Genomic DNA, 18334 nt, shown 5'->3' with positions numbered 1-18334 from the left:
CATGCGATAAGCAGCACAGACCCAGGAGGCATGAAATTACCGTGGAGTACAACTCGGATTCAGTCAGAGCTCATTTGTCAGGCAGTAAGCAGACGTTTGATAGGGTGTGCGTGAAGTGCGTGAAGCGAGAGGGCGGGACATGCTGACTGAACGCTGTTTGACTGGACGATCTGTTCGTGCGTGCGTGCGTGCTGCTGAGTGCGCAGGAGACGAGGGGGAGGGTCAGGTAAGGTAGACAGACTTAACTGTCAACAATAGTTGAGTTTTTCAGGTGTTGTTAGAACTTTGCACATTTCTCCAGTCTACACACACACACACACACACACACCGAACTGTTTGTCTGTCCTGCTGTGAGTGGGTTAACTGTGCATGCGCTTGCATCGACTTCATCCAGAATCTAAAACTCTTATAATATGTCTGCGTGTCTGAAAATAGCTCTTTCGGGATAGTTTGTACTGGTAAAACTCCTTGTTGTCGAGAATAAACAGGATTGTTCCTTCGAGTAGTTTCGGTGCATGACCTAAATGTTGTCAATATTTTTTTTCTAGAAGGTTTGTGGGCGAGTGAAAGGTCACTGTAGCCCCACCTGCTGTCGGAAACGCTGCTCTGGTGGTGTATGCTATGTGGTGTGGAAATCAGCTTGCTTTATAGTCTTAATAGTGATAAGAGGAATTTGAAATTATTTGTTATGTTGCTTTCCTCGTGAAATACAAGAGGTCGATAGTAATATATATATATATATATATATATATATATATATATATAAATACATACATACCAAATTCTTCTTAGATTGTGTGAAATATATAGTTTAAAACTTTTTTGCTTTTGATTTTTGCTGTAAATGCTGAATTCTGTGAATATTTTAAGGCAAACTCACACCATGATCATTTACAAACTTACATGGTAACCAGTTTCTTTAAAAAGGTGCCGATGTATATATGGAGTATTTCAGAATCCAGCAGGTAAGCTGTGTCAGAATGATGGCCACTACTGGTCTTAAGTTTTATTGTCCAATTAGAAACTGCAGTACAGAAAGGAAGTCATTTAAATTAGAATTAATTTATGAAATGGAAAATGTCGAGCCAGATAATCACAGTGAATTTATTGAAATCTGCAATTTTGTTGCCTCTAACTGCTCTGATAACCACAGTGCTGACCCAACCGGTCGCAGCAGATGGGCGCCCCTCCCTGAGCCTGGTTCTGCCGGAGGTTTCTTCCTGTTAAAAGGGAGTTTTTCCTTCCCACTGTTGCCAAAGTGCTTGCTCATAGGGGGTCATATGATTGTTGGGTTTTTCTCTGTATCTATGAAGCGCCTTGAGGCGACTTATGTTGTGATTTGGCGCTATATAAATAAAATTGAATTGAATTGAATTGAAAAACCTCGAGCCTCTCCTCTTTTCTTTATATTTTGCTAGGAAAATGGAAAATAGACACTGCAATTTGTTGAAACGAGTGCAAACATGCATGGAAATGCAGTATATAAAGCAAAAACAGGAGTTTGTACAATTCTAATGAGCTTGAAAGTCCATGTTTGGCATGTCTTCTTTTATTTTTCAACATATACTGAACTCTTGTAGACAAGCTTTCTGGTAATTTGATTACATAGTCTTGAAGTCTTAATAGTTTTCCAGGCTTCTTGAAACGCTCAAAGCTCTTCTTTCAATGTTCGCTGCATTTTGTTCCGTTCTCTGTCAAGATGATCCCACACTGATTAAGTAATGTTGAGGTCCGGGCTCTGGGGAAACCAATTCATGACTGATAGTGATCCACTGTGTGTCCTTTTTCTATTCATGCTTGCTTTTACTTTATTAGCAGTGTGTTTGGGATCATTGTGATGCTGAAAAATGAAGCTGTCACCAATCAGATTCTTTCCAGAATGTGTTGCACGGTGGATCAAAATCTAACAGGACTTTTCTGCATTCATAATTTAATAGATTATGACACAATTCCCAGCATCACAGGCTGTAAATGCAGCTCCAAACTATGGCAGAGTTTCCACCGTGTTATTTTTTTTTAGATGGCTGTAGACACTCACTGTTCTCCTGATCTCCTCTTGTGTAATTGGTCATACCTCAGCCTTTTCTCGCTCTTTTCTTTCCTTAAGAATTTCTTCTAGACAGCCACCCTCCCACTTAGACAATTTCTGAAGGACCAAACCACTATCACAAAAATACTTCTGAAACCCTGTATCTTTATCTATGTTTAAAAGAATCAGTATTACTCAACATGAATAAATCAGTTTCCTTCTATTACAACAGAGAGTAAGTTAATCAGAATATCTCACATACAAGTAGCATTTTGTTTCATACAGGCTGCAGTAATATTTCCACTTATTTGCTGTATTTTAACCCCTCCTGCCACAGTTTGCCATGGAAGACTCCATTGAAGTAATCCTGCAAAACTATAGCGGGGTCTTCCCTACCAACAGACCTCATCCCATCTTCTCAGCCTGCACAGGTGCTCTGCTTACAGGCCTGTACGGATTATGGAGCCTCTTCACCCTACCGGGCTTCCGCAAAATCCCATGGAGGCTCAAGGTACCTGAGATCGCCCTGAGATTTAGGGTTTTTACCTACCTGCTCTGACTCACATATCAAATGTTGCATGTGTGAAATCAGATCATGTAACATAACTTGCACATTAACATTGATTTGCTTGCTTTGGAGCATAAAGCTCCATGCAACAAATGTGGGAAAGAAGACAGCGGTAAGTCTAATCATGATGACCTTCTATGGAGAACTGCACCATGATCTTTTGTTAATGTGAATATGCAATAATTTAAATTGCTTTTACCAGTTTACCTCGTATAGAGGAGTGTGTGTACGCATGCGTGTGGTTTGGATTAATGACATGACTCCAGCTATAGCTCAAATAAAACATGTTATGCTAGGAGAAAAATGGTTTTGTACAATGGGCAGATTTAAAGTGTTTACCACAACTGGGAACCAGAGAGTCCTGCTGAGATTGTAATTTGGAAGATTATTGTGAAGCAGTTCCACTGACAGTGAGTGGGAGAGCTGACTCAAGGCTATAGTCACAGCAGGCTTGACTGTTGTGAAGAGAAGTACATTTAATTTGGAGCTTTAACAACAGATGGAAGCAATTTGTATTTTATTTGGGATATTTTCATGTCAATTACTTTGTAATGCATGCTGTCAGTTGTGCAATAGGGCAGTGTTGAAAAGGAGAGTCTTGAGACATCATGCCTGCCATGTGTACTGACTCACTGCATGTTTGCACTGTTGTCCAGGTGCCCTATTTGCCCTCCAGTAAAGATCAGACTGCGAACGTGATGAAGCTGCTTGAGGGTAGATCAGGTCGCTTGGCAGATCTGGGATCAGGAGATGGAAGACTGGTGAGTGAGTGTACCTGTCTTAGAGAAAAAGGTATCTGTGAATATGCTGTGAGTTGAACTGTTTTGGAAACTCCTCCTGTTTGCTTGCCAGGTATTTGCAGCCTCTGCTGCTGGTTTCCAGTCCACAGGCTTTGAAATAAACTCCATTTTAGTGGCATATGCCAGGAGCAAGGCCTGCTGGACAGGAGTCCCCTCCAGGCAGGCAGTCTTTGTTAAAAAAGATTTCTGGAAGGTAAGACTGTGATAGAAATATAGTCTTTTACACTTGGTAATAGCTGTAGTTTGACCATGTTTGTCTCTTGCTTTTAGACCAATTTGTCTCCATACAATAATGTGACAGCGTTCCTTGCTCCGGGAGTGGTGAGTGGGTTTTTTTCCCGTGAAGAATGATTGTTTTCCTCTGCTTTTGGTCATCTGATGCTGTGCTAATTTGGCTCTTCTTGCTGGTTTACAGATGGAGGTGCTCGGAGAGAAGCTGTTGAAAGAGCTTTCAGATGACGCGCTTGTTATCGCTTGTCGCTTTCCTTTCCCTAACTGGCCACAGCAGTCATCCACTGGCTTCGGACTTGATCAGACCTTTGCTTACGACATCAGCACTGTGCGCTCGTACCTTAGAAGCGAAGCAAAACCAGCAGTGCAATAAAATTACAGCACTTTCTAGAATTGTAACTCAAAACAGCACTGTACCCTCCTGGGACTTTGTTCTTGGGCAGTAAGTGCAATATAATATGATAAGAATCCCAGACAAAGAGAGCATAAATTGGTAGTCTGGCAGTTATAAGCACTGACCAGGAGAGATCGTTCAAAGAAGTCTTTGAACATGGAAGGACTCTGACTCGGCAGCAAAATGTCAGGATGATTTCACCTGACGCGTGTACTATTTTTTTTTTAAGTCTTTGCACTTTCAGAACCAATGGAGTTTAAGCCATAATGCTGAAGTCCTTGTTTTAACCCTTTAAGACCTACCATAGAACCAAGTTCGCCAGAGCTTATATTATATTTTTACATGCTGTGGAGCCATTTTTGGGAGCATTTCAAGTTGCTATACATCAATACAACCATTATAGCCCAAACTTTAATAATATGTCTGCATTAGGTGCATAGTAATTACATAAATTGCAAAAAAGTGCAATAAACTACAAAAAAATTGAAAATCGTTTTTGTTTTTTTAACATATATTTCTAGTTAGAGAAATTTAAGAGGCTTATCCCTCAAAACTGTAAATACAAAAAAGTTACACAAACTAGTTTCCCACCACAGGAAATTTATTTTGAGTGTCTTCATAGTTTTATTTTTGAAATACACCAATTTTTATATACTGCAGGAAAAACGAAAATAAATATTATAGTGCAAATTTGCAAAATAACAGCATATGCATCAAAATAAACTATTTCCAGCAGTGCAATATGAGTCTTAAGCATCCCAGAAACGACACAGAAAGTCATAAAGTCAAACATAACTTTTTAAAACACATAACAAGTAAAACACAAGCTCATAAGGCCCCGATCGTAAAAAACTACATTTCCGCAAAATGACGTCACTTCCGGTTTCGGGCAGGTCATGCGGTCATGTGATAGTTCGCGCTGATGGACGTAGGAAGTGTTACAAACAGCTGATGGATCGGCGAAGCGTGTTTCTGGAATATCATGTTTTTGTTGCTGCAAGTGATTTTTATGCAGTTTTTGCAAAGCTTTATGTGGAAGGAAACTGTGACCTAGGACAAGCTGATGGCATAAGATGTAAGTACAACTCCTCCAGTTTCATATGCAAAAAAAATTATTGCGCTAGCTTACTTGGTTGCAGAGCTACCGGGATTTAAAAATAGTTACGCAAAACAGAGCGTGCCCGCTCCGATCGGCTGTAATGTTATCATGCTTCACTATAAAGAATATGTTTGTGACTGACTGCATCTCTCCTCGAGAGCTCTCACACTGCAAGCCATTTATTTCCAGCATCAGCACCGATAAATGTCCTTCACTGGGATGCTGCAGGAGAGTCTGTGAATAGTTTTGTTTCATTTTGGTTTTGTGACACTGACATTAAATTCAAATGCTGTGGTTTCTTGTGTGTGTGTGGCTTTTCTAAAATAAATGTCTGCGGCCACAGCTGGAGGTCAGGTTTGTTTGGTCTTTCGACACTGCACGTAGTTGTTATGGCCCGCACAGCCACGCCATAACTGCAAGTGGTAATTTGAGCCCTTTGCAATACATGGGTGCATGCACTTTGCCTGTTTGTTTACAGCAATCTGAACAACATGTGTTGGAATATTTCACTTTTAGGCAGAGAAGAGGTGAAGTTTTTGTGTCTTTCTGTTTTTGTTTCAATTCAATTCAGTTTTATTTATTTAGTTTTCACAACAACAGTCACCTCAGTAGTATTAGAAAGAAAACCCAACAGTTGTGTGAATTCTGAATTTAACAAGGAGCCACTGAAGAGAAGACTGGAATGGATACATATGAGGTTGGGTTATTCAGCCTTGCACATGGATGAATCTGGTCTTTCTACTGCCACAGGCAAATGACTCTGAAAACAACATTTTCTACATCTATAGATACAACCGCTAACCAGCTGAGTGAAGTCCCACGTGTCACTGCTCAGCTGGCATGCACTACATTGATAAACATACTGCAGGTCCCAAAGGTATGTCTGAAACCCGCATTTTAATCTGAATAGTGTCCAAAATCTCCACCTGAGGGCGCTCGTGCTCCAACCTGACCTCGGTGCAGCAACCGGATGGTGTGAGCCTGAAGAGAATGCAAATGATTCTCTTCAGCATAGTGGATATGTGCAAGTATATTTTCTTAAAGGGGCTATTTATTCGATGAATTCAGATTCGATTAAATAAATACTACAGTACAGCACGTGTCTATCTTCATTATCAAACTGTATGTATATATCAAAATGTATGTATATATATATATATATATATATAAGCATATATATAAGCATATATATAATGCTTATTAAAAAACCAAAGTTTCGCACGTCGCTTTACATATTTCCATATCTGTGCCACCACCAACACAAACGTACATGTGAGGTAATCGATAACAGCCAGACCCCCGTTCTCTCATGCCCGTGACGTCAGAGAGAGGGCGGCAGACAGGGGGAGGGTTGAGCGCCAGAGTATAAAGACTCCTGGCCGAGCTCTCCGGGATCCATTCTGAGTTTTGTACGACAGACCTATAACTGATGGAAGTACAGAGAAGCGCCGGGCACCAACAGACAAACGGCAGCACCATGTGTGAATCCACGCAGAGGTCCTGCGAGCCTCGCCGAAAGAAAATGGATGAGCGCAGTGCACCCTCAGAAATGGCCAGGATAATCACTGATCCTGCCACGGGGAAGTGCTACTGCCGTGGAAAAGTTTTGGGAAAGGTAGCGCAAGCATTCCATCGTTTTTTCTTTTCTTTAAAAACATTTTTTCCCCCCTTGGGATTTACCTAACCCGAAGACAAAACATGTTAACAGTGTTGTTCCTTTTTCCAGGGAGGATTTGCTAAATGTTATGAGATGACCGACCTCTCCACCAGCAAAGTTTACGCAGCCAAAATCATCCCTCATGCGCGCGTCTCCAAACCTCACCAACGGGAAAAGGTAAGCGCGCAACTCCGATCCTTGAGCGCAGTGATGTTCAACTTATATGTTTATATATATATATATATATATTTAAGACATGTTTTGTCTTTCGTTTCGCTAGATTGACAGAGAAATTGAGCTGCACAGATTACTACACCATAAACACATCGTGCATTTTTATCACCATTTTGAGGACAAGGAGAACATCTACATCCTGCTGGAGTACTGCAGCAGGAAAGTAAGTGCTGTTTTTTCCACATGGTAAATTTGAAATGACTTTACTGCCGCCGTGTTTCTAATGTGAACAAGACCTGCATTGCACCCAAAATCCAGCGAGGCACTACTTGGTATTCAGAATGTGCCCCACTCTATAAAGAGCTTTACTGTTTTAATTAACTGTCGAAAGTAGAAAACTTTAATGTGTTACCACGGGGTTTGAAATTAAGGGAAGTAGTCAAGTGTGATAAGCTTTTCTGCACAGAGGACAGTGCTTATATCTTGGGAAAGCTCTATAATTATTCTCATCTCTATGCTTTGTTTTTTTTCCCGCAGTCATTAGCCCATATCCTGAAGGTCCGCAAAGTGCTTACTGAGCCAGAGGTGCGTTATTACCTGAGACAGATTGTGTCTGGACTGAAGTACCTGCATGAACAGGAAATCCTTCACAGAGACCTGAAACTTGGTTAGTGATATTACAGTGCTGTGCATAATCTTTCATTGTGTGCAGGGAGAACATCATTCCTTGTAACTAAACCTCAGTCTGTACCTCTACATTTGCTGTGCTCATGCTTTGATCCTGGCTTGAATATCAAGTGTTCATCATATCATTCCCTTTCTTCCCGACAGGTAACTTTTTTGTGAACGAGACGATGGAGCTGAAGGTCGGGGACTTTGGTCTGGCTGCCAAGTTGGAGCCAGCGGGAAACAGGAGGAAGACGATCTGCGGGACTCCCAACTACCTGTCCCCTGAGGTTCTCAACAAGCAGGGCCACGGCTGTGAATCAGACATCTGGGCCTTGGGCTGTGTAATGTGAGTCGGATATCTATAAATTTAGCATTAGGGAACTTCAAAAGGTTTAGTAATGAATTATTAAGAAACTATCTATATTGGCATCGGGTGTTATGGACAGGCCTATTCTTGTCTTACTTCTTTCACTTAGAAATATGTGATATGTGTGATAAACTACCCATGCATCTCCTATGGCATAAATAGCTCCCTCACTCAATGCCCTCTATCCTCCTCCAGGTACACTATGCTGCTGGGCAGACCTCCTTTCGAAACCACCAACCTGAAGGAGACATACAGGTGTATTAGAGAAGCCCGCTACTCCCTCCCCTCGTCCCTGTCACCACAGGCTAAGCAGCTAATCGCCAGCCTGCTTGCCAAGATGCCAGAGGACAGGCCCAACCTGGACCACATTCTGAGGCATGACTTCTTCACACAGGTTAGACACGATTGCCAACTCTATGTCACTCTATGTTGAACACTGTAAATGTCACAGCGTAGGAGTTTAACAATTACACTCCCCCCCCCCCCCCCCACTTCCCACCAGATGACCCACTTTGGTTCTTCACAGGGCTTCAGTCCAGAACGTCTGCCTGCTAGCTGCTGCCATTCAGCACCAGATTTCCACATCTCTAGCCCTGCCAAGAGTTTCTTCAAGAAAGCTGCTGCTGCGCTGTTTGGTGGGAAGAGGGACAAGGTCAAGTACTACGAGACTCTGAGTGAGTATTGCAACAGCATTTAAGTTCTCAGTATACTACTTGTCACACTAATAGTTTGTATTTGAGTCTGAATTTATGCTCGAAGCACGGGCATCATTACACCTAGCGTTAACTGAGTGTGCATGACCCATTTTATCACCCTTAGGCTGGTCATGGAGGTCATCCTCTCATTTTTCTGCACTCCTTTTGTCCTTCATAGATAAGTTAACCAAAGAGGAAGAGGAGATCTACAAGTTGCAGCATGACTTGGAGAGAACTGCCATCAGCCAACAGCACAGCAAAAAGGTGTCTGAGGTAAGAACTGAAGACAGGATATTTGCAAGAGTGTGGGTGATGTTGCAGGTAGATTCATCATAACGGCAGTTAAATAGATCTGAGATATCACGTTGAGGAGAATCCAGTGAGTCATTCTGGAGCTGTGCCAAAACGTTATAACGAGCACATTTTTCCCGAAGTGCTAAAAGCACTTATTTTCAACCTTTAAGCCAACCTCTTTGCATCTGTGGGTGATCACTGAGTCATAGTAGGAAGGTATGATCTAAACTCACAGATTCTAAACCCTGTCGTCACTCATTCCCACCTCAGAATGGAAGTCTACTTCCGCCATCTGCCGAGAGCCCCGTTGCCCCGGCAACAGAGAGCCAGTCCCCGACGACGCAAGACACCATCCGTCTGATCGTCAGGGGGAGTCTGGGAAGCTGCAGCAGCAGTAGTGAATGTAAGTTCACCCACACGTTTAACAGAGCGCAGACAGACTGGAATTATTTTTTGATGTATTATGGAAAAGAAATCAGTGTTACAGAGAGCTGCTGCCATAGCTAGAGTGTTTAGTACCATTGTCATGTCAAGCTGACGGAGCACCTGTTATTGCTCCAAAAGGCCTGGAAGACAGCACGACAGGGAGTGTGGCTGAGACTGTTGCAAGTGTGCTGAGGGGGTGTCTGGAGAATATGCCTAAAGGTGAGTGAACTAACAAAGCCTTGACCTCTACATGCATGCCTTAGCTGCAATTAATAGTGCACTTAAGCTCACTGTTTCATTATACCTTTAACTGTATTCTAACCCTCCTCCTCTTTCTGTTCACCCTGCAGCCAGTGACATTCCTCAGGGCTCAACCAGCTGCAGTCTTCAATGGGTGACTAAATGGGTGGATTACTCCAACAAGTACGGTTTTGGATACCAGTTATCTGATCACACCGTGGGAGTTCTCTTCAACAATGGCACTCACATGAGCCTCCTACCCGACCGAAAGTATGTATTCTTTCTCAACGCCCTCCCTTAAATTTAAAAGTTATTAGTCACAACATTAACTTGTCTAAGCATGCTGCGGTTATCGTGTCAAATCTTTCAAAAATGTCATCTAACCGAATCTGATCTTTTTTGTTTTATTTTGGGTTTCAGGACCATCCATTACTACGCAGAGCTAGGCCAGCGCTCTGTCTTTCCCACCTGTGAGGTTCCTGAACACTTTGTCGGGCAGGTCACTGTGCTTAAGTACTTCTCCCATTACATGGAGGAAAACCTCATGGATGTAAGTAAAAAATCGTTATTCCTCCACTCCTTTATCCATTTTTAAAAAAATTGTTATGTTGCTGTTATGTTCCTTTTGTATTTCCACACCCTGTAGCCTTAGAGACGTTGCAGCTTGTCTAAACCTGATGTGCTACTCTTTTGCTTTCTCAGGGCGGGGACCTTGGCACTATAACAGACTCACACATGCCCAGACTTTACCTGCTGCAGTGGCTCAAGTCAGACCGCGCCCTCATGATGCTGTTTAATGACGGCACTTTCCAGGTAAACACACATTATCACAGGAGCATAGCTGCTGCTGGGCATGCTCAGTAGAAGCGTAGTTACAAGTGCGATGCATGGCATCAAGGAGCTTTAAACCACAAATCAAATAGACAAAAAGATTGTTCTCCAAACTTATCAGTTTTCTTGTTTGTTTTTATCTTTAAAGGTTAACTTTTACCACGATCACACCAAGATCATCCTGTGTTGCCAGAGGGAGGAGTACATGCTGACATACATTAACGAAGACCGCGTCTCCAAAACCTTCAAACTCAGCTCCCTGTTGAAGTCTGGCTGCCCTACTGACCTGCGGGAGCGCATGGTGTATTCCCTCAACATGCTTCTGCAGAGATGCAGCTAAACCCACACAGAGCGTGTGCTGGACAGACAAGCAAACCTACCGAACGTGTTACTGCGGTGGAATGAGGATGCCGAAAGAATCCGTGGAAGACGAGTGGATTTCAAGAATGGATTTGAGCAGAGTAAATTAATCCAGCTGTGCGGTGTCATAATCACTCGGGCACCAGTGCGAGGTGTGGAAAAAAATAAAAAAGCAAGAGACTGAAAGACTGAGAAACTGAAATGTAGCACAATAACTGTGGATGGAAAAGGGCTGACTTGTATGTGGATTGTTGGAAGGAGAGAAAGGAGGGCGTATGTTGGTACGAATGCGATCCCCAAGTGTTTTATGGGGATGGGGAAAGAGGGATATTTGGGAAGTAGAGAGAAATGCTGGGCTGGCACCAGCTTCACTGTATAGAGTATAGCTGAATTAATCCAGAGGGAATCCATATATTGATGCTCTGAATGTCAGAGCCTGACTGTGGAATAATGTAAATGTTGTACAGCTTATGTCGCGGCCAACTCACCAGTGCAAAGGAATTACTGGCTAATATGTGAGGATGCTACAGAGTTTGGCTGTGTGTACGAGTGAGTGTGTGTCTGAGTGGGAAGGGTGTAATGTCACACTAACTTTAAAAACTGTGATTTGTTCTCTTTACTGACAGATGGGTTCAGCTTATTAAGTTGAGAACCAAAGGGGTGATATGGGGGAAGGGGGCAGGAGGAGAAAATGACGTTAAAAAAACAACAACAAAAAAACAACTAAAAAACTAGTACCATACATCCTCTGAGGATCCCTTAAGAGCCATTGTCACCTGGGTAAAACATGTCCTGCATAACTTATTGTGTAAAAAAGCGCAGTATTTATTTATTTAATAAACAAGCTTTTTCTATCAAAAAAAAGAGTACTTGTCCTTTTTTTGGGGTGTGGCCACAGTCAAAGATGTTCCCAACATCAGCCAGTAGGTTGAATGTAAGCTTCACCCCACTGCCGTGCATGTGCATGGGTGAATGTGAAGTGCTGTAAATTGATTTTTAGAGCCTTGCTACGTTAAAAGACAGTATACAAGTGCAGACCTTTCACTGTTGTTATTTTCAAACTCCCTGAAGATGTTAAGATGTTTCATGCCGTTACTCTTTCTGAGAGTGGCCTTAATAATAGATTAGGGACATGCCATGTATTAGGGTTATTCTCAAACATACTTGGGGGAGCGGGGGCTGCCCTTGTTTCATAAGAAAATAAGCGGTTCCTGTTCAGTGTGGTGAGAATTAGATTCAAGCTAATTATGCCCATATCTGTGCAGGGGCCTAGGTCAAAGCAAGTATTTTATCTTCCCTATGTTTAAACTTGCAGCAGGAAATGGGTGCAGTGAGAGAGATGGGTTGATAGAGGTTGTGTTTACAGCGCAGTTGTTTATACGGTGGTTCAAGGCCTCTCATTTGCTGAGTTTTCTTCTGCAGTGATAAATGGAAGACGGCAAAGATGAGTGACTGTGCAATATGGCTGGCCTTGTCTCAGAAACACATGGGTTTGTTGGATTGTTCAGAGGAAGAGAAAGAGAGAAGACACTGACAGTGACGTAAAGCTACGAGGCGAGACGCAAAACGAAAGAGCTGGCCCAACTATGTCAGCGATTGCATCACAGCTTTTAAGGCAAAGTGGCTTCAGTGGTTCTTGGACATCCTTTCACGTTCACTGGCTGTAACCATAGAAACAAGCCGGCACCGACCAATTTTGCTCGAGTCGGAAATCGATGAGGGCTGCGTGTAAGACACCTGCCACGGCGTCTCCTCGTTGAGAGTCAGAGCTCGTGTCATCACACAGTTGTGATAAAATTGTGTAACTTGTGTCTTTTGGTCAGGCTTTTCGCCGCTCTCTCTTTGTTCTCCACCGCGAGTATTTGATTTAGCTGTCTGCTGAGCACCTCTTCACCTTCCCGGCTTATGTAATGATGGAAGTTGAACATGGACGCTTGAGTCATCCCTTTGGATGCTATCTCAGAATATCTGTGCTCTTCAGAGTTCAATAATGAATGCCTCATGCATAAACATACCCACACAGACAGAACCAGAACAGGAAGTAGCCTGCAAGAGTTGCTCAGGAATTATTCATGACGACACCTCCGGGTCTGAGTGTGTGGTTTTTTTTGACATTAATGGCCTCTGAAATGGATGCATCTGTCAGACAGAAATAGATCCCATTGTCGATGTAAAGTTTTTTTGCTCTTCAAGGGCATTTACCGCTGGTCCTAACATCTTAACATGAGTGCAGCATCTCTGTCTGATGGATACACTGGGCAGAGCTAAATTGACAACAGGATGGTAACTCTTTGCTAGCAGGGTAGAGGTAGAAGGGCACTTACTCTGAGGTTGTTTGATCGAAAACAAAGCGACAGCCCGTGGGGATGAAAAATGAAGCCAATGCAAAAGCATCTTAAATATTGAGCAGGAAATGACTTCACTTGCTGCAAAAGACATTCTGTTTAGCTCCTTTGCCGCAGTAAACACTTACATATTACGACATTGTGATTTCAAGTTATACTGACGCTTTTGAATTTAGTTATAGCACAGTAAAGTCAAACAGGAGGCCTATGAATTTGCAGCATCCCTTGATCTCCTGGCTAGATTCACTCCTCATTCATCACAGTGAAAGAACAGTAAAAGAATTGTTTATTCACAGAAAATGTTCTTCTTCTTCTTTTTTTTTACTGGGAACACATAAAAAACAAACAAACAAAAGAAGACTTATAGTATATCTAGTAGTGAAAAAACAAAAACTTTTCTGTCATTTACCGTTTTTTTTGTTGTTTTTTTTACTTATTACTTAATTACTTTAGTGTAGTATGAACTGCCATGGGGAAGTTCTTGGGAAAATCTGTAAACTTATTTAGATGCATTTTAAAAAGGCCAAAACATTCTTCACATTGTCCAAAGCTGTCTTTTGGGCTGGACTGGAATAGTTGGCAGGCTGATTCTGGCCCCTGGACCTTATTAAGCCTTGTCCCATCCCGAAGGGAGGGAGTGTGTAATCTGTTCCACGTGTTTGTCTATTTGCTAGCATTCTAGCATCCACAGTTTTCAAGATATCGCATTTGAATTTTGTGTGACGGTAGATGCTACTAACAACTTTTTAATATTTTGGTGGTCAAGGTCAAGGTCACATGAAATGTGAAAATCAGTAAAAACTTTATATTTCCTACATTATTTATGGATGATCTTCAAACTTCACTACACATTGACATACTATGATTTGGGCGACATGAGTAACTAGGCTAAGCCTTTGACCTTGACCTTCATTGTTAGTGCCCAAGGTCAAAGTTGACCTTGACGTTTTTTCTCTTTCAAAATACCATATCAAGAAAAATAACAAACGAAAGAGCAAGGTGACAACTATACAGCACATGTTTTGTTTTTGTTTTTGTTTTTTTATGCCTTGTCATGTGACAATGATGCCATAACAGGCGGACACCATTGTACTAATAAAAATATCAAAGTTTTGGTAAAGCCCTTACCCATCGTGGGGAGTTGAGCTCTCTGATTGCTCTTATTAAAGTTTAGTTAGGAGCATATCCATTTTGAAGCACAGATGCTATTTCAAATTAACTGAAACATACTACCTGCTCCAAAAAATCCAACATGTTGACGGCCATCAAGCTAATATTGAAGGGTCAGCACGCAGAGTCCTGAAAGTGGATGATGTTATGGTGGCTAGATCATACATATAAATGATTCTGCCAGTGAGTCAGCAAATGTTACCCGACTAGCTGCATTGGCTTTTTGTGAGTAAAGCACTTAACCTTGCAGAGACCAAAAAGGAAAGCAGTGCAAGCTTATTTGATGTTCTTAGTGTCACTGCTGTTTGGAGGGAAAATGTTTAGACTTGCTAGTTTTCAGTGTCACCCACACAAAGCTGCTACTCTGCTATGTCACGTTGACGGTGGGAAAAGTCTTGTGCACGCGGGCAGGCTTAGCTCTGGAACGAGTCTAAGCTGAAATGACAAAGGCGATCTTTATACCTCAGCGTCTATGATGAAGTTCTCTGCAGGCCAAAGAATGAGTCAGTTTAGTATTAAAAGTGATGGTAGGCATATTTTGCTTGAAGAGAAAAGCACTCTTTCTTACACGTACACACTGGGATGCACTCGAGGGATTAGAAAGCCTTTGCATATGAAATGTCAATGCTCCTCCTCCTACTATGTGTACAAAAACAGATGTACTGTAGAAAGAGCTGGGATGACTGTAGCTTTGCCCATTCTCTGCTGTAGCCTACATTACTGAACAGAGCGATGAGCAATGCTCAGCAGTCATACTTGCAAAGTTGACAGCACAAACTCCAGCTAATTACTGTAATCTTATTAAGAAAATGTGCTTCCTGAGTGTGCTCAAGCATGCCAAAAATTTGTGTGCACGTGACTGCTTGTCAGTATGTTTGGTTTTCTTTCAGGTGTTCAAAGACGTATAATGTTCCCAGTGAGTCACCCTGCACGATGCAGTGGTCATTCAGTGGCTCAGCAGAGTGACGTTCATGTTCTCCCATCTGAATCCTATAATTTCCTACAATCAACTCTCGGAAAAGGTCTTTTACTCTGGCTGAAAATAGAACCTTCTTGAGTCTAAAATACTTTCTGCTCTATTCGTGGATCACAGAGTTGTCCAGCTCAATTTCAGAGAATGTAAGAAGGATAAAGGCAGATTTCATGAGCAAAAGCAAACATCACTGGATCGCTGCTTGTATTTTATTCCAACAAAGGTTAGTTTCTTTCACTTGCACCATGTTGTAGAGACGGGAATCAAAAACCGGTACTAAATTGTGTAATTTCATGTAAAATGCATATCACATGCAAAATGTTTTTAGCCACATGTAAGCCTGTTTCTACCAATTCTACTCTGATGTTAAAAACATGCATTAGTAATCAATAAGGGTATTGGTAAAGATCTAACCTTTCACCAGAACCAGTAACACAACTGGTAAATCAGCAGTTTTCTATACTATCCAGTCATTCACAGTTTCCTCAAGATAATAATTTTGCCTGCTGCAGTTCTTCCTGTTCTCAAACGCACTCTATTAGTTAAATGCTTGAGCTTCATCTTTTATTAAATGCATCTAATTACCACATAATTACATGGGGAGGGGGTTCTTTATTCAGATATTAGTCACATGTGTCAGACTAACTATACTGGAATGAACCGAGATGAACCACTGCAGACAGCCTGCGTAACAAGGCTGTTGGATTGTCGTACACTGTCACATGCAGTGGATGAGCATCACAGGCTGATCATTATATTTCAGTGACTGATTTTTTTTTTTTATTTCTTGTGGGTCCCTTTCTGAGGACAGATTGTCTTACATCTTCGCTGACTCTGCCAGCATCCTCCTGTGTGATGTCAGTAGAGAATGTGACTTGCTGGTGATTTCCACAAACACATCACATGAATGTGTGGGCAGACCTCTGACAAGAGGGAAAGGATGAAACTAAAAGGGGGGAACTTAACAGAAAAAAGTTTTAAAATCTGCAAGAGGTTTATCTGAAATGAAAAATTCTGCCACGTAGAAGTTTTAATCCACTATTGCTAGCAGAAAATAGCACACAATTAACTGGGATGATTCAATTCGCTTCTGCCTGTGGGGACTGAATTGCTTTTAGAGCCTGCATTAAAAGAGGGGCAACCTCTGGGGGTGAGAAATAAAGCCAGCGCAACTTCCTAAAACTGGAGTTCCTCTAAAAGCAGCTCAGTCCCTGTAGACTTTCATGTTAAAATACCCAACTCTGCAGGAGATGTTTACATCTTGGTCAGTGAAATCAATCAATAAATAAACTTTTGCTGTCATTAGATTCTCATTAGCTTCAGTCACTGTTAATGCAACTGTGTTACCAAAAAACTGACTTGCCGTGTAGCTAATTCCACTAAGATGCCATCCGAGAAGCCTGTGCTTCTGTTTTGGGGAGTGAAACTGTGGTATTTTAATCGTCTATTACTTACCATGAATTATTTGGTCTGGCACGGACCCATGCAGTGTCCATGGAAGCATTATCCAATTAGTTACAAGTGTGCTCTCTTGTCCTCAAACATGTGGTTACCATTATCTTTCACATACCCTCTATGGCATTACCACATAAAACACGATACATAATACAGATTTTCTGTAGACCGTTGATTAGGGTAGCACAAACAGTCAGACCTGTCTCTGTCACCAGCATTACAGGCATTTGGTTGCAATTCCTGTGGAAACTAAAGCTCGTCCAAAAGTCCTGCAGCATCCTCGCATCCGTTTCATTATAGCATTGTGGTTTTACACATGATCACTGAAATGCATCGGGTTGGGAGATAATTATGGTTTGGTATCGCTAAGTAAAAATTCCATCCATACCAGCACATAAACGGATGTGCTGTGAGGCTTTCTGAAAGTCCCTTTCTCATATTAAAATTCTTACATTTGCAAAGTTTCAACATGTCTGGGAGTTACAGCTGAGTCACTCGCAATTTTATTTGTTCCAGCTATCACCTCAAGCTGTCATTTTGAAGGTCAGCTTAGTGATTGTTTTTTCAAAAGCTGCCACAGTAGTTTGTAAAAGTACAATCCGGCTAAGTAATACAATACGACCAAATAAAAATACAAAATAAAATTCAAATTAAAAAGCAAACTGACTGGTTGCTGTACTGCTCACACTGCGTGAGATTAAAAGAAAAGTGTGGTCCTCTCTTCATGATTCTGTCATGCCAAATAATACAGACACACGGCTCAAAGGGTACTTAAGGAAAGCAGTGTTAGTGTCACCAAGTGTGGAAAGCTTTTAGTAACGATCTGCAACGTGTGGCAAGTGTTGAAACACAGCCCTGCTTTGTGGAGGGAGGAAACTCCCGAGGCTTCAAAGCAGCATTTCAATCCGGTGATTCACATTGGAGACACATGGACAAAGCAAATCCTGCACGGCACTCACATGCACACACGCTTAGAAGTGGGGCTGGGTTGCTCAACAAGTTCACACTTTAATGTTAACCTGCCTTTGTAGAGTTGTGCTGAAGCTGCTCATGTGCTGCAAAGATTAAACATAATATAAATCTTATATTTTTATGTAAATATATGTCAGAGTCACTGAATCTAGCCGATTCAGCATTGTTGATACAAAAAGCTTTGATTCAGTGCTGCACCTTTCACATTGTCATAACTTGCCCACACACTTAAGTGCCAGTAAAACTGCTCGATACAGAGGACTGTGTATTCTTTAAGCTCTTCAGAAGCTCTTGTCTTTCCCTAATATCGCTGTAGGAATGTCAACTTGCTGTAACAAGATCTGAACTTCAAGGAGTTTAGATCTCTGACTCAGTAATAAAGTTTGTTCAGCTATTCTAACTGAAAAGTCTGTGTCAAAAAGCCATGGACCTTTGGCATTTCTCCATGCCCACATTAACACGCCTTCGTCTGGTAAATGCCAAAAGTACTGTTACCCAGATTGCCATTCTCCCAGCATGCACTAGGCAAGTGCAGGGGTGGACAAATGGACTGTGGTGCTGGATGGAGGAGGACTCTCCATGATG

At 41.8% G+C, this 18334-nt stretch overlaps 2 protein-coding genes across 4 annotated transcripts; both read left to right on the top strand.

Annotated features, from left to right (window-relative positions):
* Window positions 1–143: 143 nt before the first annotated feature.
* On the top strand, window positions 144–5416 carry LOC146697146 (ATP synthase subunit C lysine N-methyltransferase). 2 transcript variants are annotated; one of them, XM_085475678.1, is made up of 6 exons: window positions 144–226; window positions 2367–2540; window positions 3254–3358; window positions 3450–3590; window positions 3668–3718; window positions 3813–5416. In XM_085475678.1, the coding sequence occupies exons 2-6, from the start codon at window positions 2373–2375 to the stop codon at window positions 3999–4001; spliced, it is 654 nt and encodes a 217-aa protein (XP_085331804.1). In that variant the 5' UTR covers window positions 144–226; window positions 2367–2372; the 3' UTR covers window positions 4002–5416. The 2 variants fall into 2 exon arrangements, with proteins under 2 accessions (XP_085331804.1, XP_085331805.1); XM_085475679.1 differs by lacking the exon at window positions 144–226 and adding an exon at window positions 1927–2264.
* A 920-nt stretch (window positions 5417–6336) lies between these two features.
* On the top strand, window positions 6337–11698 carry plk2b (polo-like kinase 2b (Drosophila)). Of its 2 annotated transcripts, none has more exons than XM_085475676.1 (14): window positions 6337–6736; window positions 6848–6955; window positions 7059–7175; window positions 7490–7619; window positions 7784–7967; window positions 8184–8382; window positions 8491–8662; window positions 8862–8956; window positions 9248–9380; window positions 9542–9622; window positions 9754–9913; window positions 10064–10193; window positions 10346–10456; window positions 10623–11698. In XM_085475676.1, the coding sequence occupies exons 1-14, from the start codon at window positions 6551–6553 to the stop codon at window positions 10812–10814; spliced, it is 1998 nt and encodes a 665-aa protein (XP_085331802.1). In that variant the 5' UTR covers window positions 6337–6550; the 3' UTR covers window positions 10815–11698. The 2 variants fall into 2 exon arrangements, with proteins under 2 accessions (XP_085331802.1, XP_085331803.1); XM_085475677.1 differs by having other exon boundaries at window positions 6338–6736; window positions 8515–8662.
* The last annotated feature ends 6636 nt before the right edge of the window (window positions 11699–18334 follow it).

The sequence above is a fragment of the Copadichromis virginalis genome, linkage group LG12 (genome assembly GCF_057382275.1).
Source record: "Copadichromis virginalis isolate Kocher_CV1m ecotype Utaka linkage group LG12, C_Virginalis_male_GT1.1, whole genome shotgun sequence".
NCBI lineage: Eukaryota > Metazoa > Chordata > Actinopteri > Cichliformes > Cichlidae > Copadichromis > Copadichromis virginalis.
The sequence above is the reverse complement of the archived record's forward strand: the minus strand, read 5'-3'. Positions and strand labels throughout refer to the sequence as shown.

Coding starts and splice junctions, on each gene's coding strand:
- plk2b (XM_085475676.1), top strand. CDS start 6,551: ATGGAAGTACAGAGAAGCGCCGGGCACCAACAGACAAACGGCAGCACC. Junction 8,383..8,490: donor GGCATGACTTCTTCACACAG/GTTAGACACGAT, acceptor ACTTCCCACCAG/ATGACCCACTTTGGTTCTTC. Junction 10,194..10,345: donor TGGAGGAAAACCTCATGGAT/GTAAGTAAAAAA, acceptor TTGCTTTCTCAG/GGCGGGGACCTTGGCACTAT.
- LOC146697146 (XM_085475678.1), top strand. CDS start 2,373: ATGGAAGACTCCATTGAAGTAATCCTGCAAAACTATAGCGGGGTCTTC. Junction 2,541..3,253: donor AAATCCCATGGAGGCTCAAG/GTACCTGAGATC, acceptor ACTGTTGTCCAG/GTGCCCTATTTGCCCTCCAG. Junction 3,591..3,667: donor TTAAAAAAGATTTCTGGAAG/GTAAGACTGTGA, acceptor TCTTGCTTTTAG/ACCAATTTGTCTCCATACAA.